This window comes from Lissotriton helveticus, chromosome 3_1 (genome assembly GCF_964261635.1).
Source record: "Lissotriton helveticus chromosome 3_1, aLisHel1.1, whole genome shotgun sequence".
NCBI lineage: Eukaryota > Metazoa > Chordata > Amphibia > Caudata > Salamandridae > Lissotriton > Lissotriton helveticus.
Genome location: NC_136061.1, coordinates 1,139,176,917 through 1,139,198,247, shown reverse-complemented (window position 1 = coordinate 1,139,198,247; position 21,331 = coordinate 1,139,176,917). Strand labels below are relative to the sequence as shown.

At 41.0% G+C, this 21,331-nt stretch overlaps 1 protein-coding gene across 1 annotated transcript in view; it reads right to left on the bottom strand.

The window, feature by feature from the left end:
• NEB (nebulin) overlaps positions 1-21,331 on the bottom strand; it is a 385,643-nt gene that overhangs the window by 330,711 nt on the left and 33,601 nt on the right. The window contains exons 4-9 of the mRNA XM_078681747.1: positions 18,248-18,352; positions 14,923-15,027; positions 12,235-12,339; positions 7,935-8,039; positions 2,100-2,204; positions 1,351-1,458 (exon numbers count right to left, since the gene is read on the bottom strand). Of these exons, the coding sequence (XP_078537873.1) occupies positions 1,351-1,458; positions 2,100-2,204; positions 7,935-8,039; positions 12,235-12,339; positions 14,923-15,027; positions 18,248-18,352 (633 nt within the window). The remainder of the gene's footprint in view (positions 1-1,350; positions 1,459-2,099; positions 2,205-7,934; positions 8,040-12,234; positions 12,340-14,922; positions 15,028-18,247; positions 18,353-21,331) is intronic.

Here is a 21,331-nt window from a genome sequence, read left to right as displayed (position 1 = left end):
TAGGAACTGCTCAACCTTCCCCAGGCAAAACAGTACTGCCATCTTTCTCTAAACTTTCTTGGAAATATAATAAAGTTCTGTTCAACAGAACAATCTGCATAATAAGGGAAAGGGCAGCCTGTCTCCCTGGAGTGCAATTTTATTTTTTTAAACAAGCCAATCATAAATCTTTTTTATAATTTTTTGCCTTTTCCTTACTCAGCTTTGGTGGAGTTGCCTCTGCTTTCATTTTAGTGCCGGGTGACAGCAGCATTTTGCCGGACACTGCAGAAGGGGGCACTTTTATGTACTGGCCTAAAAACAGCCAATCCCCTTGTGCTACAGCCTTTATATACTTGCCACATTCTGGGTACCCAGAATAGAAGGTTCCTTCCATTACCTCAACTGAGAGAGTTGGGTTTTTTGCAACTCCTGGAGGTAAGTCAACTATTTTACACTGTAAGTTGTTTTATTGTGTACGCAGTAGTATTTTAAAACCAAGCACACACCACTTTGTTGTTTGGAAATATATTAACAAGATGGACTATCCACAGTTGCGTGGACCAACACAGGAAAATGTTTGTAATGTTGGTTCTTCCATCCAATTCACCTGATGGAGGAACATCTGCATCACTTAAAAAATATCTACTGTTGTAAGCATGGTAAAAATGTGACGTTTTTAATTCTAGGACACAGAAGATTTTCAAAAAAAGATTCTCATAAAGATTTTCATAGTTACAAAGTAGAATTTTTAAAGGGGAAGTCATTGTAGGTTAGGGACAAAAAAAATAAAACACATCCACAGATGTTTTCTCAAATTTGCCCACGTACAATTTCTGAAGCAAGAGATATCCTTCAGCATAAGAGAAAAAAAGGAGGAACTCTTGTGCATCTGTTTCATGAATTAATTTTTGCTTTTATTTTGTATGCAGAGCCTGTACCCCCTACAAAGCTACTTCAAAGTGGTGAGGACATCTAACCTGGGCTTCTGTTGGAATTCTATAGCGCATATTATCAAGCCCATTATCGCCGCTTTAGCAACAGTTTCCTGCCCCTAAAAGGCCGATAATTTTAACAAGCTTCTTGCTAATATGCCCCTTCGTTCTCTAAAATGGTGCATTTGGATTTGTCATTCTTAGTAGCCATGGAAACTTTCTGTGTTATGATCATTGATATTGTACACTGAAAGGCGCTTACTTGACTTGACAGCATTCAAAGAATTCAGGATTTCAATCTGACTCCATTTTGCTTTGACACATGGATCAATGGATTGGAACCGGAGTGATCAATGTCAGACACCACAGTCTTCATTCTGAAGACATTAACTTTAAAAGACATTCTTCTGAAAGCAGCATAAACCTGGGAACATACCGCGCTGGCATTTGCTCCGGCTCGCTTGTTGACGCTGTACTCTGGGGTTTCTGTTTGCATGAAGTAAATTTGGTCTTTCATGTTTTCGTAATCTTCTTGGTATTTTCTCTACAGATAAACAAATTAGGAAAATAAAGGTTTGAAATAGTCATGGAGGGAAACCAAAGAGCTAACTTAGGAATTCTTTAAGGGCATGCATCAAACACGTAACCAGTAAATGCTTTGTGGAGCTGCGTTAGCAACTGGCAGGTGGACAGACAGGCAGACGGGGGGACCAAAATATAGATTGTAGATAGTGGAAGACATAGAAATGACTAACTACTGATAATCAAACAAAGATAGATGCCAGACACTAATGGAGAGGGAACGCAAGGGAGAAATTATGAACTTATGATGGGCTTCTTTTTGGATGGTTAGATGGCTGGAGGGACAGGTAGGTGGGTATTAGGTGGGCATGTTCAGATACGTGGGTTGGTCAATGAACAGGTGAACAGGTGGAAAGTGCTTGACTCAATGGCTGGGTGCATTGATTTGATAGATGAAGTTGGGTGGGGAGATGGTTGGGTGCAGTAGTAATAGAAGGCTAGGAGGATTGTAATACTGATGTTGGAGCAGTGAGGTAGGTTGATTGTCAAATGATGGACTGGATAGCTGGGTTGGATGTAAGGGTGTTGGAAATGTCAATGAATGGATTGATACAAGCAAGGTCTACAGATCACATGCACACCGTAAATATGTAATGTACTCACATTGCTGATATTGTCTGAGTTCATTCTTGCAATAGCAACCTCATAGCAAGGGGTTTGGCTCCAATGTCCTTTCACCTTTTTGCGATAGTCTTCACGATACTTGAGCTATGTCAAGACAAAAAGCAAATGGACATTGTTACTGAAGTGCATAACAGCTTTTAGCGGAATGGAATTATGTATCCTACTGGACCATTAATAGTGTCCCTGGAAAAACAAACAGCTAAAATGTAGTTTGGTCATGTGACCCACTAGAACTCAACAGCAGCAGCAATAGTTGGGATGTGACACTTTTTGATACATTTACATGGAATTTCCTTCCAAAATTACTTTCATTAATGGATCAATTGACAGTGTTTGTCACATTATGTGTGCAGAATGTCTCTGGGAATGGGCGAAATGGGCAAATGTACACACAAAGTGTTTTTGTTAGAAATGGGGGTCTCTGGTTGGCAGAGGTATGCACCTTTGTCCAAATAGGGACCCTTGCTTATATCAGGGTAAGGGGGATACACTCCTAAAATAACCCCTGCTCACTCCCTTGGTAGCTTGGCACAAGCAGACAGGCTTATCTCCGTGGCAGTGTGTAAAGCATTTGTGAACACATACAGTAATACAGTGAAAATAGTACAAATAGACACCACACCAATTTAGGAAAATAGTAAATCTTTATCTAAACCAACATGCAATACTCTTATAAAATAGTGCTTGTGCAAAATAACCTTTACATTGCAGGAAAATCAATAAAACACAGTTCTTCCAACTCAGTAGCTCCTCCTGGGGCTACCGTGATACTGAACACGACAGAGTCTAACAATTCCAGCCAACCGAGTCAATACGGGCCAGCTAAAGCAGCGACAGACTCGGACACAGTACCTTTCTTGTTGCGACCAACACGTCTGTGCGAGTCAGCCGGGGCAAATGTCACGGTTGCGTTCTGAAGCACAGCATTGCGGTGGACGGTGTCCCCATGTTGCGGTGCAGGCAGCAGCTCATTGACGGAGTCATTGAGACCAGGGCTTGCGTTGAAGGGTGAGACGGTGCTCACGGCAGTGCTGACAGGTCACGGTGCGGCAACGGAGCTGGTCGATGTTCGGGTTGAGCAGCGACGGAGTCGGTGACGCCCTTGCAGCGTGTAGCGAAGCGTTGTGGAGTGCGGTGCCCTCAGAATGCGGTGCAAGCAGAGGCATGTTGATGGAGTCGGCAAAACTAGGGTTGCATTGCGAATAGAGGCGTTGCTCTCAGTGGTGCTTTCAGGACACAGAATCCTGCAACTGACTCAGTTACCCTTTTCTTCTTCTGCGACGATCAGAGACGGTGCCCACAGACACAGTGAGGTCTTTGCTGTTACTGAGACCTCTAGAACAGGGGGCAAGCTCTGTTCAAGCTCTTTGAGATCTTCTCTTCAAGCAGGGGGACAAAGCAAGCAGCAAAGTCCTTTTTCCTTTCCTTGGTAGCAAGTAGCCACTGCAGGCCAACCCCAGACAGAAAACAACACAGGGGCAGTATATCTCCTCAGCTTCTCTGGCTCTTCTCCTTCGCAAAGGTTCCTCTTGATTTCCCAGAAGTGACCTAACAGTCTGGGGTCTGGGCCCCTCTTTTTATACACAAAAATCCTTTTCTCTGAAGGCAGAGAGTGTCTGTACCCAGCCAAAACCAGTTCTGTCCTCACTGGTGCAGCTTCCTGGCAGTAGGTGGAGACAGCATTGTTGAAGGCAGACCAGGCCCATTCAGGTGAAAGGAAATCTCCTCCCCCTACTCTAAATGCAGCCCAGGTCTATTCAGTCCATCCCTGACTCATCAGACTTCTTGAGCCACAGCCTCTCTCCAGCCCCTGTCGTACAAAAGCCAGACATGCACTACACAAACCTAGCAGAGGCACACTGGATGGTTAGGCAAAAAAATACCTACTTTATAAAAGGGTATTTTCAAACACCGAATTAAAAAATCACCCTCACTAAAAGATGCATTTTAACATGGTTTAGTTCAGGCATAGTAAACCTTATTTTTTTTACCTTGTTCCCAGGGCCAGTTAGGTTTATAAGATGTTATAAACAAACTCCCCATTCTGTCCTTTGGGAACAGGTTGACTTGCAATAGTGAAAAACAAAATTGGAAGTATTTCACTATTAGGACACACCACACACATCAGTGCATGTCCTACCTTTCACACAAAATGCACCCTGCCCACAGGGGTACCTTGGGCCTACCTTAGTAGTGACTAATATGTAGAAAATAGAAGGTCTAGGGACTGGCAAGTGTATGCACTTGCCAAGTCGTCATGGCAATCCCAGACTGCACACAGACTCTGCAATGGCAGGCCAGAGTTACATTTTACAGACTGCTTCTGTGGGTGGCACAATCAGTGATGCAGCCCACTAGCAGAATTGGATTTACAGGCCCTGGGCACACATAGTGCACTGTACTAGGGTCTAACTGGTAAATCAAATATGCCAATCATGGGCTCACTAATCCATAACAGTTAATTTACAAAGGGAGCACTTGCACGTTGGCACTGAATGGCAGTGGCAAAGTGCCCAAAGCATCTAGACCAGCAAAACGAAGTCCAACACACAGCAAAAACACAGGAGGCAATGTCAAAAAATGCAGGGGAGACCCAAGCCAATGGTGCCAGATCTAACAGTTTGTATATTGGACTGCAATGCTTATTTGCCCAGAAGTACCAAACAAATACCTTAAGCGCTCATACATAACTGCCCAGGCACCCATATATGTAATTTCCCCTTTCTTGGTCAACTTTTGAGTTACTTATCCATTTTCCCGTTATTTCGTTCTTTAAAAAACTTTGGATTTTTGCATCTTTTAAAAATGTCTACATTCTCCAAACAAATGTGGACATTATCAGAAATAATGTTTATTAAAATTGTTGTTCATTCGATTATAAATTTCTTATTGTGGAAAATTTCCACTACAACTGCTGAACAGAAATCACTTCATGCAACAAATCTTCAAAGGTTAAGCCATGCTGCTTAATTGGCAGAAGTGATCTAAGCATTACCACCAATGCCCTTTTCCTCATCACTGTCCTGTTATTTATGAGGACTGTGCAAGCTGTGGGGATACTATTCTGTTTATTGCTTGCTAGTGCCTGCATGCTAAATTGTAATTGAGCCAGGTCTGCCCAGGAAAACGGTATTGAAGTAGAAGAGAGAATCCATAACACTCAGCTAACCATGCTCAACACACACAAATTGTAGATGCCTACACAATGCATTGAGCACATTTTGATCATCTGTTGAAGACAACCAAACTTAGCAGCCCACCATAGGGGACAATACCTATAAAAGAAAGCATGAGATGTACCAAATACTGCCTCATCTCAATTTGCTACCTGTAGACTACACATAACACACTGCAACACGCTTAGCACTCTGTATTGTTTTCAAATACAACACTATGAAAAGTACTCCTTTGTCTTCAGGTACCTTGCCTCTAGTGTTGGTGTGGCTCATGTTTGCCACCATACGCATCAGTAGTCACCGCTGCAGCCATGAGAATTTACCCCATATGTTTCCACTCAAATGCAAGAATGGGAGATTCAGCTCTACCTATCTTGTGCATGAATCAGCCACCATAGGGAAAATGTCAAGCCACCTGTAGCCTGCCCCTACTAATAATGGGAAGGTGAAGATGTTAATTTGATACTAAAGATGAACCCTACCGGAAGTACTGAATTACAGATCATCAGCCCGTCATCAAATGTAAGTGGCACCAGGCAGAAATGTACTAGCCAGATGGAGCCAGACAGGAGTGTCTGTTCTCTGGCACCTAATAGCTACATCGAAGGGCATGTGAAGACTTTCACTGAGATCCAGTGTCCACAAGAAAACTCTGTGATATGCCAGTCATACCCATCACCTGTGGCACAATGGCCACTCTTAGCTCACCAACTAGTACTGGGTACCTGCCCGCCAAATGCTCCCAGTGCTATCACGTGATACATGCCCAGCATGACTATTGTGCTCTTTCCACCAGCAGAACAGGTGGACTGCCGGGGGTGTGCTTGCCTTTACAGAGCAGTTACCCTGAAAAGAGGTACACGAGAAAAGGGACGACAATACCTATGTTCGAAAAACTGGCCCATTGCAGACATCGAGATTTAGCCCTTCTCCGCGCCAAACTTTACACATGTCTGTCTTCAGGTAAGCCTGCTCTCCTACACTGTGCAGTTTCCATGGGACAACAAACGCAGAATGGAACAGTGATATCAGGCTCTGAGAACAGGTATGACTTAAACACACACAGTAACCATATTCAGTGTTAAAGCATGCTTACCCAGCACGCCGTAGTGCTACAAAACATAGCAGAACATATTATCAAGAGGCCAGTCATCGAATATAGTAAACAAGCATTGACAAAGCCAATCGGATGCATCTTTAATATGAGGCTGCAGACCTATTGTTTTGCCAATGCTGGCTTTCTTTGGCCTAGTTTAGGATAAGTATACAACAAACCATCCAAAGAGGATTCCCAGTGAGTATACCTACATGCACTCTCATAGGCAGCCATCTTTGAATGGGTTTTGCTATAAATAACATTACTTCTGAACTCGATCAGGAATGCGGAATGAAACAGTTTTTTAACTTAGCATAAATAACGCTCTTCCTGAATCTATTAAAATGCTACTACTTCGATTGTATAGTTTTTACAGTGAAATAGCCCATGAGCAGCTGTCACTTCAAACAACAAGCAATTTATTTTACTGCTCACATGTGCAACAGCAATTTATCCATAAACAGAACTCTAAAGAGGGTCAAAATAGCCATACTTTTTCTTTACAATTCTGTGTTACAAATGTTAGTGTATAACAGCAAAATCAGTTTAAAAATCATTCAAAGATGGCCACATTTTTGTGCGACACACCAGCAGCCATATTTGGATTTGTTTTAATTAAAAAATATATAACTCAAAGATGGCCGAATGCCGATATTGGCTTTACCAATGCAATTATACAAGCATTGTTAAAGCCAACATCAGCAGGCAGGAGCAGAAAGAGATCAAGAAGGGATTTGAGAGATACAGGGGTGGTTGATCACCGGATGAGCATGAGAAGTGGGGGAAACTGCGTGATGGGCTGGAGACATCAGCGATAAGTAGAAGGAGACGGTGAGGGAGAGGTAGAGGGAAAACAGCCCCTCATGGACTGGCATGCAAGGACTTTGTAGGAGGCAGAAGGGAACAGAAACAGAGGATATTAAAAGGTGAGTCAATCAACTGTGAGCTCATCTAAGATAAGAGTTACAATAGCTCAAGTCAATGGTTGTAAGAAGGACACATAAAGCCAAGAGTTTGAAGTGGATCGCCTCAACGGCATCTCTACGTATATGTTAAAATACTCAATGCAATAGGTCTTTCAATGACAGGCAGCTGAAGGTACAGCTCTCTCCAGACCAGACCTAATAAAAAGGTCTTTGTAGCGGCAAGATTAAGGATAGTGCAATTCCTGCACCAGCACACACATATAGGCAACAAAATAAGCTAAGTAGTATTAGTTTTTTCGTCTTAAAATAGCAGTTGTTAACATTTTTAGTTTCATTTAAAGGGCTAGTGTGGTTGTTGATCGTCAGCACTGAATTACGCTTTTATAGTTAAAAGTGTAAAAAGGAAGATAGATTATTTTAACAGGGATACCTGAGTGAGTTACATATTTTAAAGCAGACAAGGTTCTCACTTCTGTTGCAACCGAAAATGTTGAAATTGGTTCTTTGATCTCAAGTCCCCCTTTCCTATGTTGGTTCGATGTTTGTATGTTATTGGTTACATAACTAAGAGGATAGAAGAAGTCCTCTGATCATGGCACATGAATACAACACTTACATCACTCAGCTGATTAGCTGCCCTCTTTGCCAGTTCCACATCAGGACGGTCTGCCAGCGAAGTAAACTGGGCTTTCCTTTCAGTATGTCCTTTTTTGTAGGCAATCTGGAAAAAAAAGATATATACTAAGTCAAAATTTGTATTAATTACATTTATAAGACAGTCAAATGTACATTGAAATGCACTAATCTGAAGGTACAAGCTATTGGCGGCATGTATAAATAATTTAATAGCGTATTGTACTTAAACAAAGTTCTCACTTGTTCCCTTACACATTCCTGGGACACATACAATTATTATTTCTTAAACCTCTGCTATAGTGGTGGGAGATATTTCTAAATTCTGTCCTGCTGAAGTCTAGCCAAGAAAACACTCCAATTAGTGCTTCCCAAACTTTTTAGAAACAAAGCCTAATTTTTTTAATGACTAAGGGCCTCATTTATGAGACTCCTTGCGCCTCCGGAAACGTCACTTTTTGTGATGTTCCATGGCACAGAAGCCTGCGTGATATTTATCAGGCAGCACTAAGCTACTTTTTTGGCTTAATTCTACCTGATAAATATCAGTCCCTTTAACGTAATGTTCTGCGTTAAAAGGGCGTACAATGGGTGTTGCTGGGAGCGTTCCCAGCAACATCTATGGCCTTTTGACACTGCCCCAGATTTAGGAGAATCGTAAATCTGAGGCAGCGCCAAAAGCTTACGCCTCCCCATAAATATCTTTATTTCTCTTAGTTTTTCCTTTTTCTATGTGTGCTGCATTCTGAAGCACACTTAGAAAGAGGAAAAGCCTCTTGTGATTATTTTTTTACAGAAAAATGTCCCTTTCTGTACAAAAACAATCATCCCCGCAACACAGGCACCCTTGCACCATGGTGCAAGGTGCCTGCACAGGCGTACGGGAGCCCATTGTGTGCCGGCGCAGGGGAAAAGGACAGGAATACGCCCTATCTTTTAGATAGGGCGCATTCCTGCCCTTTTCTTTTGCCACAGGGAAGTGCAGCAGGAAGGCCTGCTGCACTGCCCTATGGCAAAACATCATAAATGAGGCCCTACAGGTTATGGATGTTGCTGGGAAAGCCCCCAGCAACACTCATTGCACGCTCCTTTAAAGTTGAACACTATGTTAAAAGGACTGATAGTTATCAGGCAGAATTAAGCTAAAAAAAGTGGCTTAGTGCTGCCTGATAAGTATCACACAGGCTTCTGTGCCACGGAACATCACAAAAAGTGACGTTACGGAGGCACAAAGAGTCTTATAAATGAGGCCCTAAATTTGGCGACACACCTTGCTTCAATCGACATGAGCCAGGAGCTCTTTTAAAGTAATTGAAGAATTGTGTGATAGCGCACTGTCATTTATGAACAGCACATTTCCAGTTGAAATGGGCACAAAATGTACACAGTCATACAGCTTTACTGATAAAACTATACTGAACACAAATGATAATGTGTGGAAATTGAGTTTCAGTGAATACATATCATTTGTGCTTCACCAATTTGTTTGGATACTATTCAAATCTTTGTCTCTATCACACTTAGGAATTACAAACAAATTGCTTAATTTTTGCTTTCCTAGCTGCTGAATGTGTACAGTTCATTTACAGATATTTACAATTCATTGTGTTTTCCAAAACATGGCATCCTACAGCCTTTCCTTTCACAATCCCTATACCACATCTACTTTGTCACAAAATTCACTTTACTTTTCTTTCTCTGATTCCAAAGTCAAACCTCCATTTTAAAAAACATAAGAAATGATTTGTCAGTGGACATAGCCTGACATTTGAACTTTGTCTTTCAAGCGCGGCAAAGACAACAAGAAAAATACAGAGGGGCAGATTTACAAGCCCTTGCGCCACTTTGCGTCACTTTTAATGTGGGAAATGTGATGCAAAAGTGTTGCATGGGGCTTGTAAATAAGGTCCAGAATTAAAAGGCATCTTTATTTATCCTTGGGCTTTTGCGCCCCCAACAAAAAGTTACCTGGGACGTTTGAAATGTTGGCCTCTTGCATTATAATATTTTAAATTACATTTGTAACTCTCAAGCAAGTCACCCCATCGTTCTTAATAGTACTACAGAATCTTTTAACCTTAAATAACCTCATAGTTTTTTAAATAACTTTGTAAAAATCATTGTCAGTATTTTAAACTCTCAAATAGACATCTTAAAAGCTTATAAGAGAAATTAAATGCAAATAGCTTTCATTCTTTAAAAAAAAGGTTTTGACTTAGTTGTAACACATTTGTATGCATAGAACTGTTGATCAACATTTAAAAGGAAAACAATGCACATTTTAACTGTGCAGAAAATGTAGGCACATTTTGTGAAAGAGTTGGGTTTCCCCAATATGGTTGAACAATCACAAATACAATTAAACAATCCCAATTTAATTATAACCAGTTGTAAATAGGATTTACTTTTCAAAAACATATATCAACACATTTTAAAGTTATTTCTGTTAGGATCAATGTTCCATTCTTGGAATAACCGTCTAAATAACTGTTTGTCAAGAGTTTCCTGAAAACGGACTGAACTGTATAAAAGCATTTTTGACGGATGTCTGTGCCAGGAAACGTAGTCAGTCCGCAACCATAGAAAATGATCCATTCCGCATCCCACCTGGTTTCTACCAGTCTCCAAAATATGGCATACTGTCTGCACTTTTCCTTACTCTCACTAATGCTCCAGTACTACATATTGGTCAATTTAAATTGGGTACAGATACTGTTGCCTCCTACACAAGAACAAAAGAATAAGCCACTGTACCATGTTAAGATACTAATGCTCTCACTCAAACAGATTAATTAATTCATAACTGTATCAAAGTGTGACTACAAGGTGATGCTTAGTAGAGTAAAATACCTGAAATAAATAGATATCATTTGCTGATGATTATTTCACCAGAAATAATGTTTTTGTAAAACAAAGTCTTTTTTTGTCTATTCTGAGCAATTACTACAATACACTATTTGTTACTTACATCCCACATTTTAAGAATAGAGTTCCAGTGGCACTACGCTGGCACCATAGATGTCAAATGAATCCCAGCAGCATTAGGCAGAGATTTTAGGTTGGGGGAACCATGGCGATCTGTCATATATGATAAGGAGACGGGCTGTCTTCTCAAGCTGTGGGTAGCCTACAGCATCTGTTGTGCAATTAGAATGTTTTGACTTTTTGAGAAAAAGAAAATTCTCTTGTAAATTTGGCCTATTGTAGACATTATCAAGGTCTATTTACTTTATGAAGAAGAAAAACGATTTCCTAGTTTTCCGTTTTTAAAGTTAATAGTACATGTATTTGCCTATCAATAATTATTTTTGTTGGCAACTAGTCATGATAAGAGAAAAATAACTTTTTGTGGTACAGATACAGAAGAGATAAGATTAAAAAAATGCAGTTTCCCCTGAAATTTAAAAGCTATGATAAGACAGTAGTAATAAAATCCGCACCCAATATTAGGTGACAAAGGAACGCATAAGACATGAACTTTTGGACTTTTTAAAACAGACAAGGTTAGGACCATGCAAACTGAAAATAAACCAATACTTTGAACTATAAAATAGTTGGATTATTTATTATGGAATACTTCCACATTGTTGAAAATAAATGAAATATTGGTGTTTGCACAGAGTAGTTGGTTGTATTATGACTTATAAAATACCTGGAATTTGGATTATATTGGGGTTTTAGCTCTTAATCCGTCTACCAACCTCTTTATGCTTTTAAGTTATTACTGTCCAAGATACTTTAACTGGAGGTGAATTGCTAAAGCTTTTCTCTTTCGAATTAAGCATGTGAAACTAAATTTTGAATGCAAGGTAGAATTGCAAACTAATTTTTGTAGGCTTTTTCATATTGTACCTCATAATACCAACAATGCAAGAATGGGTTTGTACCTTAGCTTCTGAGAGATGTAACCCTGATGTTGCTGTAAGTAGTAATTCACTGTTACATACCAAACTAACTAATGTGTTCCAAGATGTATTGGTTGTTAAATGAGAGCGATTTGCATTATTGGAAAAGAAACAAATGTAACTCTTGCCCCTGACACCCCACTTTCACAATGTGTAGGTCCAGATCACAGCATGTTAAACTTTGCAAAACACATACATGTTTACATGTCTAGATTATCTGAATAGGGTATATCAATACAGGTCATACTGGGAAAGAGTATCCTGTCATGATACTGGAAACTGATATAAATAGTGATCATTCTGGCATGAGAAATTCACAAATGCATACAGAACATAAAGTACAATAGTTCTCAATAAAAATGTCCCTGCAAAACTTACATCACTGAGAGCCTTCTGAGCACTGGCCACTCGCCTGAGTTCAGGGCTGTCGGAGTACGGAAAATACATGGATTTGTCTTCTTCCCAGTCGGCAGTGTAGAGTTTCTTAACGGGGAGAGAAATTTAAGACTGTCACATATAAATTAATTTTTAACAAAAGCACAGATGTAGAAACAGAGGTTTTTATAAAATAATTAAAACGGAAATTGTGTTTTGAGGCTGCAGAGGGCATAAACATAGCCACTAAAACATAATGCCTTCTAAGAATTTCGAAAGTGAAGAATTTGTTTGTGGGATCAGAATTTAAGTTACTTAACATACCAAAATAAATATCCCACTTTCCTTCTCATCAAATTTTTTGAATGATTGGAAAATTGTCAAAGGGATTTTACTAACCAGTGTTTACCAGAATTTGACTCTTCTGCTAATGGATATAGGAAAAGGTGGTATTCTCTGTTCCATTTCTTTTCTTGTTTGTAGAATGGATCAATTCCCAAACAAGCTCTGTGCCAATCAAAGGTCTATAATGGGGTCTTCCCAGGATTTGCATCCACTTTCGACCTTCTGGTGGTTCACAAAAGTCCTCTGGGGTGCACAAACATATTTAAGCAAATCATAGATTTCCCAGAATCTCCCCCGCCCCCTTCCTCTGCAAGGCAGATAATCCAGAGGACTAAGGGTAAAGGAAGTGTTCTTTGGCACATTTCCATTCTCTGCTTGCTTTTTCTGACCATACTAAAACTACTTTTCCAGATGGAGCAACAACTCTATATGTAAACCTGTGAATAATACAGTGTTGCACATGCTTTCTCGCCGAGACGTAACTCTCATTGGTGCAGTTAGTGCAGCGGCACCTCAACACAGAGCCCACGGGGTCCATTGAACTCTGAGAATGCTGTATTTTACTTCCCAATGGCAGCCAAGGGCCATTTTTTCTTGCTTGCACTAGGGACCAAGCCATCCTTACTATGCTACTGTTTCTGACCTTGTAACCAGACTTTGTCTCCTTCCTGGGCCCTGTTCTGTTGTGTGATTTTGGGGGGAATGTCTATGCAAAATATTTTTGACTGTCCACAAGTCTTTAACATTTCTGTTGTTTCATGCATTTCCAATTGTTGCATATATCCTACCACCATTACCCTACCCAGACCTTTTTTCTTGAACATGGCCCTAAAGTTAAGACAGTTAAGAACAAGCCACATTTTCCCATTTTCCTCAGCTGTGAGTGGAATTTGTGGCTGGTAAAGTCTGCAAATGTTGTTTCTATAAATTAGCATTTGGGATTATAAACCGCAAATACAAGTTGCAACATAGATTTTTCACACTGTCATGAGATATTGCATGTCTGGCCTGCAAATGTCTGTTGCTGCCCCTGTCAGAATAATAAATCTTGCTCAATAATCAATTGTCTCTTCTTTTCATCAAAGTCAATTTTGATACTTAAAGTAAGGTTCTTGATTCTCTTTCCTGAGGCAATATTAGAGACATCTGTATTAGTCCCCAGATCCTGATCAACTCAGATTATTTAATTAGACTGTTGAGGGGGGATATAGAAGTGCAACATGTCTAATGGGTACATTTAAGCAGCTTTAGATTCTGTGATCATTGATTGTTTAGTGACTGTGTTTTCTGACAATCTTGATTCCTCACATCATTAATGTTAAACGGGTATCATAATTTGATAGGAACTATCACTCCATAATACTACGTTTGGTTAGAGTCTTTTAAATAAATGTGCTATTGTCACATCAATGTACAATTTTGGTGTCATTTTTATACACCTTATAACCTGAATAGACCATAACTAGTTTTGCTTTGGCCAAAGATCAATGAGCATATCTATAATAAAATATATCACCGCCAATATATCTTCAGCATGGAGTTTGATTTACTCAAGCCCATTTTTTAAGACTTCCTAAGTATGTTCAGAAGATGCAGTTTATGTTTTTTAGATTACCTCTATATTTATTTTTTTCCAGGCAGCACTTAAAACCAAATGTCTTCAATGAAGGCATGCTTGGAAACCAAAGCTTGATAAATTAGCCAAAAGTAAATATACGGCTAACTAATTCTAAAATACATTGTGTGGTAGGTATATATTTGAATAAATGCTGCCAAAATATGTTTATTGGTAATGCCCATTTACTTTCTGCTTAACAGCTGAAATTTGGAATGTACTTAAGATATTGAACTTGACCAGGGCCGGACTGGGAACACAAACCAGCCCTGGCAATACTGGCCTCCCGGGGATGCTAGTGAGAAGCACTGCTGCCCGTTTATTACAGGGGGCGATATTGCAGCACTGCTGCAAAATCGCCCCCCTGTAGCAAAACAGGCACCCACCTCTGGAAAACCAGCCCACATTCTTCCGGCCCACCGGGAAAACGGCAGGTGCCCGCTACGCCTAGTCTGTTCCCGAACTTGACCTCATTCTTTTACACTTGGATCCATCAACATAAAATAATCAATTCAATTTATACTAAAATACTTCTAACATTTGAAATCTCCCCAAGATATTATATTCAACCTATATTCAAAATGTTCATGCACAAGATGTTCCACTCTTTGTTTTCAGTGAAACAACTTACTTCTCCAGTTGGACATGAAAAGCAGAAACACCAGCAAATTAGGTATACAAAGATGAGGCAATTGTAATACCTATGTGGATCGCTGCCATGCTGTCCTTACCTTGCTAAACATAGCAGAGTTTTTAACAGCCTGCACAAGCTCAGGGGCGTCGGGGGGAAGCAGGTACTTTTCTTTTGTGTCTTCCCAGTTCTGCTTGTATAAAACCTGACAGAAGGAAAAGGCTTGTTATTAAAGTGTTTCCTTTTGGGTAGGCAGCCATCTTTGTCACTGTGTATCTCTATTTTCATCTTACATTCTGTAGGTCGCTGTACAGTTGTGCAATAATATTAGGACCAAATGAAGCAGCACAAACCTACCACTCTCAGACACACACTGGGGAACAATAGTAATGTAAAAAGAACATGTAGTGACGTAAGGAGATGGAAAGTGCAGGGTGGTGGAAGAAAGAGTGTAGGAAGCTGGCTCTGAATATACTATACCAAAGTGAGGTACAGTGGGCACAGAGTGCAGTAGAACCCAAAAGGTAGGCAGAGGTAAAGTAGATAGCACCTCACTGTCTATTTGTGGTAGTGTGGTCGAGCAGTAAGGCTTTATCAGAGGACAGTGTTAAGCATTTGTTGTACACACTCAGTCAGCAAATGAATTCACGCACTCAAAGACTGAACTTCAGGCCTATTGTTTTTGTATAAAAATATTCTTTTAGTTATTTTATTTTCTAGAACCAAGCAACCCTGGCACAGGTAAGCAATAAATACTTTTCAATAGCAATGTAGTTGTAACACAGTTTGGATTGCAATTGTAAATGTACTTTCATTTGATTACACTAGTGTTACTGATAAAGGCAATGCTTTGTAAATACAGTACATATACTTGATTGGGCTTTTAAGTAAAATGACCAGTACATTACTTTCAGATTCCTTTTCTTACACAGTGTAGTATACCTGGATACTACACTGGGACAATTCCTGTAAACAGGTAAGTAAAGGTGTTTTTGATAGTAAAATTTTAGAAGATTTCTTTAGGTTTCCCAACTCCACACTTAAAAACGTTTCATGGTGAAAAAACAGTCGATGTTATCCTATGGAGGAAAATAGTGTCATCGGTTTAAAGGTGTGTACTTTGTTGTGGGATCTGGTGTTCTTGGGTTAGACTCAGGGCCCCCCCCATGGTCAAGGATGCACTCTTGTTACACCGTCAGCTACACTATGGCGGACAGGTGCAGAGTACTGAGGCCCATTTCTATCCACTGGGGGATAGGGTGTCTCCGGTTGGTGGCTGCTGATGAGTAGGCCACTGGGTTGTGGAAGTAAAGCTCCTAAACTTAAGTTCAAGGCAAATAGGGGTTTAGGCCAGCACAAAAGATGCACCCTCAGTGCCACTGGGGTGGCCAGTTGCAAAGTGCTGTTTTGGCGTCGGAAGCCCTGTGGCTTTCAATGGGGACTCTCCAGTTTGCAAAAGCACTGCAGGCTCGAGGTCAAAGGTATTCTGGGTAAGCCCACCAATTGGAGAGGTAAGTTGGGATCGTGGGGGTTGGTTAGGCATCATCGGTTGGGCCACCCAAGGCCGTGGGGCATCGGGTGCAGGGGCGCCTTTTATGGTCCGATCTTCTTACCAGCTCCTGGTCGTGGTTCGGGGAACCTTCCAGTTTGAGGCTGCAGGTGTCAGCTGGAGGCTTGAGGCAGGTCACGGGTCACTGGATCTCGGGTCAGGATCACCGAGGGGACTTCCCTTTGGTGTTAGGCCACTCGAACTCGGGCCTTGGGCGTCGGGTGCAGAGTGGTAGAGACCCGCGGAGTCGTGCAGAACTGAAGTCTGTTGTTTGAACAAATCCGGTGTTCACGGGAGACAGAGTCTTTGGGATTGAAGGCAGGCAGGTACTCCAGGTTTCTTGAGGTTGCTGGCTGCAGGACACACCGGGATTTCGCTGGAGCAACTCCGAGGTGGTGACAGCCCAGTAGGGCTCGGCCAAGTCAGTGGGCATCCTCCTCTTGTTAGCTTCGGCACTGCTGTTCAGTCCTTCTTCTTTTCTTCTTGCAGGTTCTTGTCTGAGGAAGCAAGATTCAGTGGTGTCCCTTAATATTAGATTATGGGGCGTTACAGGTAGGTAAAAAGATTGGTACCAATGGGTCTCTTTCGTGGGGTGGGTACACCCCCTATTATGCCACCATCCAGTGGGAGGGAGGCATAAGCCTTTCCCTGGTTGGCTCGATCCCCCATCTGCAAGACTGAGAGTTGTGCTTCACTTCGGCTCCCCCACCTGAGGGGTGGAGTTGGCAGAGGTGGGCACACATCTCATCCTCACTTGTTTTTTCTGCTGGTTCTCCCGCCCAAAGTGGGGGTCAGAACCAGTGGGACCGGTTGTTGAAAGCAGCAAGTGGCATGGGGAAGTTCACAAAGGCGGCAAGCCTTTGAAGCTTCCCCTTCGTGGACCCTGCCCATCCTCGGAGAAGAGGCTTGGCACCTCATCCCAGGATGTGCATTGTTTCAGGCCCCCAAAAGCAGCAGGCTCTCGACCCAGGGGTCCAGAAACATGTCTGGTGGCAGCTGAAAGCAGCCACTCAGCCTCGACACTAGTGGTAGGTCGTTTTTCAGGGGGCATCTCTAAGATGTCCTCTGTGTGCATTTTTCATTAAATCCCACACAGGCATCAGTGTGGGTTTAATGTGCTGAGAAGTTTGATACCAAACTTCTCAGTGTTCAGTGTAGCCATTATGGGGCTGTGGAATTCGTAATGACAAACTCCCAGCACCATATACTCTTAATGGTAGCACTGCACTTACAATGTCTAAGAATGGACTTAGATACTGTAGGGGTATAGGGCTCATGCGCCTGTACCCTCACCACTGGTATAGTGCACCCAGCTAGAGGGGTGACTGATCTATGCCAGGGCAGTGGGTTGTAGGCATGGCACACAGGGATGTGTGCCATGTCGACTCTTCACTCTGTTCTGCACCAAAACATGCAGCCTGCAAAGGCAGTGTGTGAGTGTAATGGCACATGGCCTGTAAGGGTGGCAAACAAATTGCTGCAGCCCTTAGAGGTCTTCCCTGGTCACACTGCCCTGGGTACCCGTGGTACCATTTACCAGGGGCTGACCTGTGGCCAGTGATGCCAATTGGGTTTGGGTACAGTTTTGGGGAAAGCACACAAGCCCTGGGAACCTGATTGGCAGGGACCCAGGGCACATCAAGTCAAAAGTGCATCAGTAGTCTGGCACAAAAAGGGGGGGGGTTACTGCTCAGAAACCCAGATTCTCACAAAGAGGCATAAGGTGGAATCATCATTAGGTAGCCTTGGTATTCGGCAACCCCAGCATGCAGGAGAGTCGGAAGAAGGTACTAAAAAAAACTTTGTCTGCCAGCCCTTACTGACTGAATTGGCCATGGATAGGGACAGTGAGACTTTAGAGATTGGATGAGCTTACCTTGCTAACTTGCTGTGATACTTTCTTGGCATGCTCTATGTCCCTCGCGAGCACATCAACGTGGCAGTTCGTCTTTGCAATATCCCCTTCCATTCGATATTTAATCTGTGGTGATGTAAGCAAAGAAATTCAATGGCAAGAAACACTAACACATAAAAGTAGAAAAACACAAAATGCTGCAAAGACAATTCTGGGACATGTCAAGTACAAAATAATGGTAAATGTTGTATCATCCCGGGTTGCTTATGAAATGGCTTAAGATATTTTAAGAAAGAACACAACAAATATAAGTCAAACACACAGACCTATGAAAGGTGATTACCTGGTAAGTAAGATGAATTCAGAGGTGTGGGCTGACGGTTGTATGTCAATACAACACGGTGTTTACACCGCACTACCATTACAACGCAGCTTTTAGAATGTAAGTCGTTACCACGACTTGCGCTGTAGGGTGCGGGACTTAGGAATAGTAAGATTTACTATTCCATCACCAGCCTACGTACAGTAGGGAAGGTGTTGGAATAGTAAATCTACTATTCCTTAGCCTAGTGCGCCCTCCAGCGCAAGTCGTGGTAACGACTTGCGTTGTAAAAGCAGCGTTGTAATGGTAGTGCGGTGTAAACACCGTGTCATAATGGATGTTCCCCGGGCTGAGACATACCTAAGTAAATCCATCACTTACTTATGGTATGTTACATGTACAGTCACCAGTTGCAACTGATGAAGTTGCCTTAACTGAAGATTCAAAAGTAGAGTTGACCTTCTCAAGGCTAGAACCAGTGATCCTCAGCTTTGGAAATATTCTAAACTTTCTTAAATTAATACTTCAGCCACTGGGAAGTGTCTAACCACATTGTACATGGCACAATGAAAGAGGTGTTTACTTCCTTATTAAACTTTGGTCCTTTGAAGCAATAGATCTAGATTATAGACTTCATTTTAGAGTTTGCTAGATTGGTTACTGCATCACATCCTGTCCGCCATATTACAAATGTTGTATATCTTATAGCACTTCTAGTATGGCGAACAGGATATCTGTTACGTTTGTGACAGAGAATGTGTCTCCAAACTTTAAACCAGGCCCTATGTGTGTAAAAAGTAATTTACAATTTACAAGAGGTTTCACGGGTCCTAAGAGCAAGATAAGAGCAAGATAAATTTTAATTACAAGTTTTACATTTCTAACACACTTTTAGCTATCAGATAAAGACTTCCCCTATGAAGTACTCACTGAGTCTAAACCTTGCCACAGGTTATCACCATTTATGATTTTTAGATTTCGGGGGCATTCTTAATGAAAATTAAAATAGCAGGTTTTGGCAACAGTTTTTAAATTCAAGTCTCAAGTATGCTGCATTACAAAATCTAGGGAGTGAAATATCAATACATAGCCTAAGACAATATAACTATTTTGTTTAGGGTGTACACCAATTATTAAATAAAACAGCGAGCAAAATCTGTCATTTTACAAAGAGATTGGGACTAGTGTGAGAAAAGCAGATATTATTAAAATGTATAAGAAACGTCTCGCAGAAATGTAATCTGAAGTTCTGAACAACAATATTACTCATTATTATAGTATCTAGAAACAGGTTTTAATAATTGACATTTGGTACCAATGCAATGACTGAACTGTTCCTATTTTTCAATTTTTTATCCTATTTTTTTAATACTTTTAAATTGTCAGACTTATATTGCACATATGTTGATACCAATTTGTCTCAGACTCGAAGTGTTAGTTTAAACATATATTTAAAAAACTCAGGAATCTTAATTATTGAGGCTAGTAAATCACCTGAAGCACCTGTCAGTAGCAGTTTATACCAAAAGCCACCCAGTGCTAAAACAGCCTTATTTGTTGACAGTGGGAAAGCTGAGGTTCAAAGTTCAATCTAAAGATTAAGGTCGAATATTTTGTTTGTCTGGTTGAGTCAGCTTTTAATGCAGTTTTTATTCTTGGGACACTTTTTAGACAGTCTTACACTAAAGGTGGCTGAAACAACTTCTTTTAATAATTCCCAGATAAAAATTGTAATGGTATAATTGTATTTTGCAGCAAATTGATGATGGGCTACAAGTTTTATTAGTTGCCCATTTTGTGAAAGCTGATAGTCCCCCAGCAAGGAAGGTAGTGTCCGCGCTTCATTCAGCGGGTAGGGATCAAGAGAGGACGAGTTATTGGTAAGTATTACAATCAATGTGACTGGACAATCTTATGTTGGAGGAAGTCAATCAGCCTGAAATTAAGAAGCAATTATAACAGGAAAGCACAGCTGTAAATATGTTGTTTTATAAAATGTCGGAAACAAATGTCAGATTTTGTAGATGATTGTTTAGGGTGTATTACATGTCTAATCCCTTTTTAAATATTTTAACGCAATGCTCTAAACTATAGGATTATTCTTAATTGTGTACCTATTTAGCAAATGACTTAAGTTTGCTATTGGCCAAACCAAGAAAAAAAACTGGGGTAGACCTGAGAGATGGTCACACAGTGTTTCCATCTTGTTTCCAACTTTCGCTGCAAGTGTTTGCATTGCAGAAATCCAAGCTGACAGTCCCAGCTCAGGTGCCCATCATTGTCGGGGCACTTTTGAGGAGACTGACGTTGCCCCTCAAACTATTTTTACTGGGCAGGTACAACAAAGCGTTGCTGAGTTTAGCCAAAAGTCAATTAGGATCATATAGTTCTATTACGACGTGTGTGTTTGTCTGCGTGCATGGGGGTTTGTATTATTCCATAAAACTGCTATTTGATTAAACAAATAGATTTTTGTCTACGTGTCGATTTAATATCGAAATAAAGTTTTGACACAAACTCTATATCGAATGTTTTTGGAGCAGGGGAGACCGAGAAAGGAAGGGGAATGGGAATGAGAAAGGACACGATAAAAGGAAATGGTGAAAGGAATTAAAAGGCAAAGGAAAAATGAAAGGAGCGAATAAGCAAAGGGAAGAAATAGGGAAAATTTAAAGGGAATGGAAAAGAGAAGTGAAAGGCAAAGGAAGATGGAAAAGGTGAGGCAAACGTAAAGGAAATGGAAAATAAAGGTAAAGGGATAAAGGAAAAGGGAAGAGCAAAAG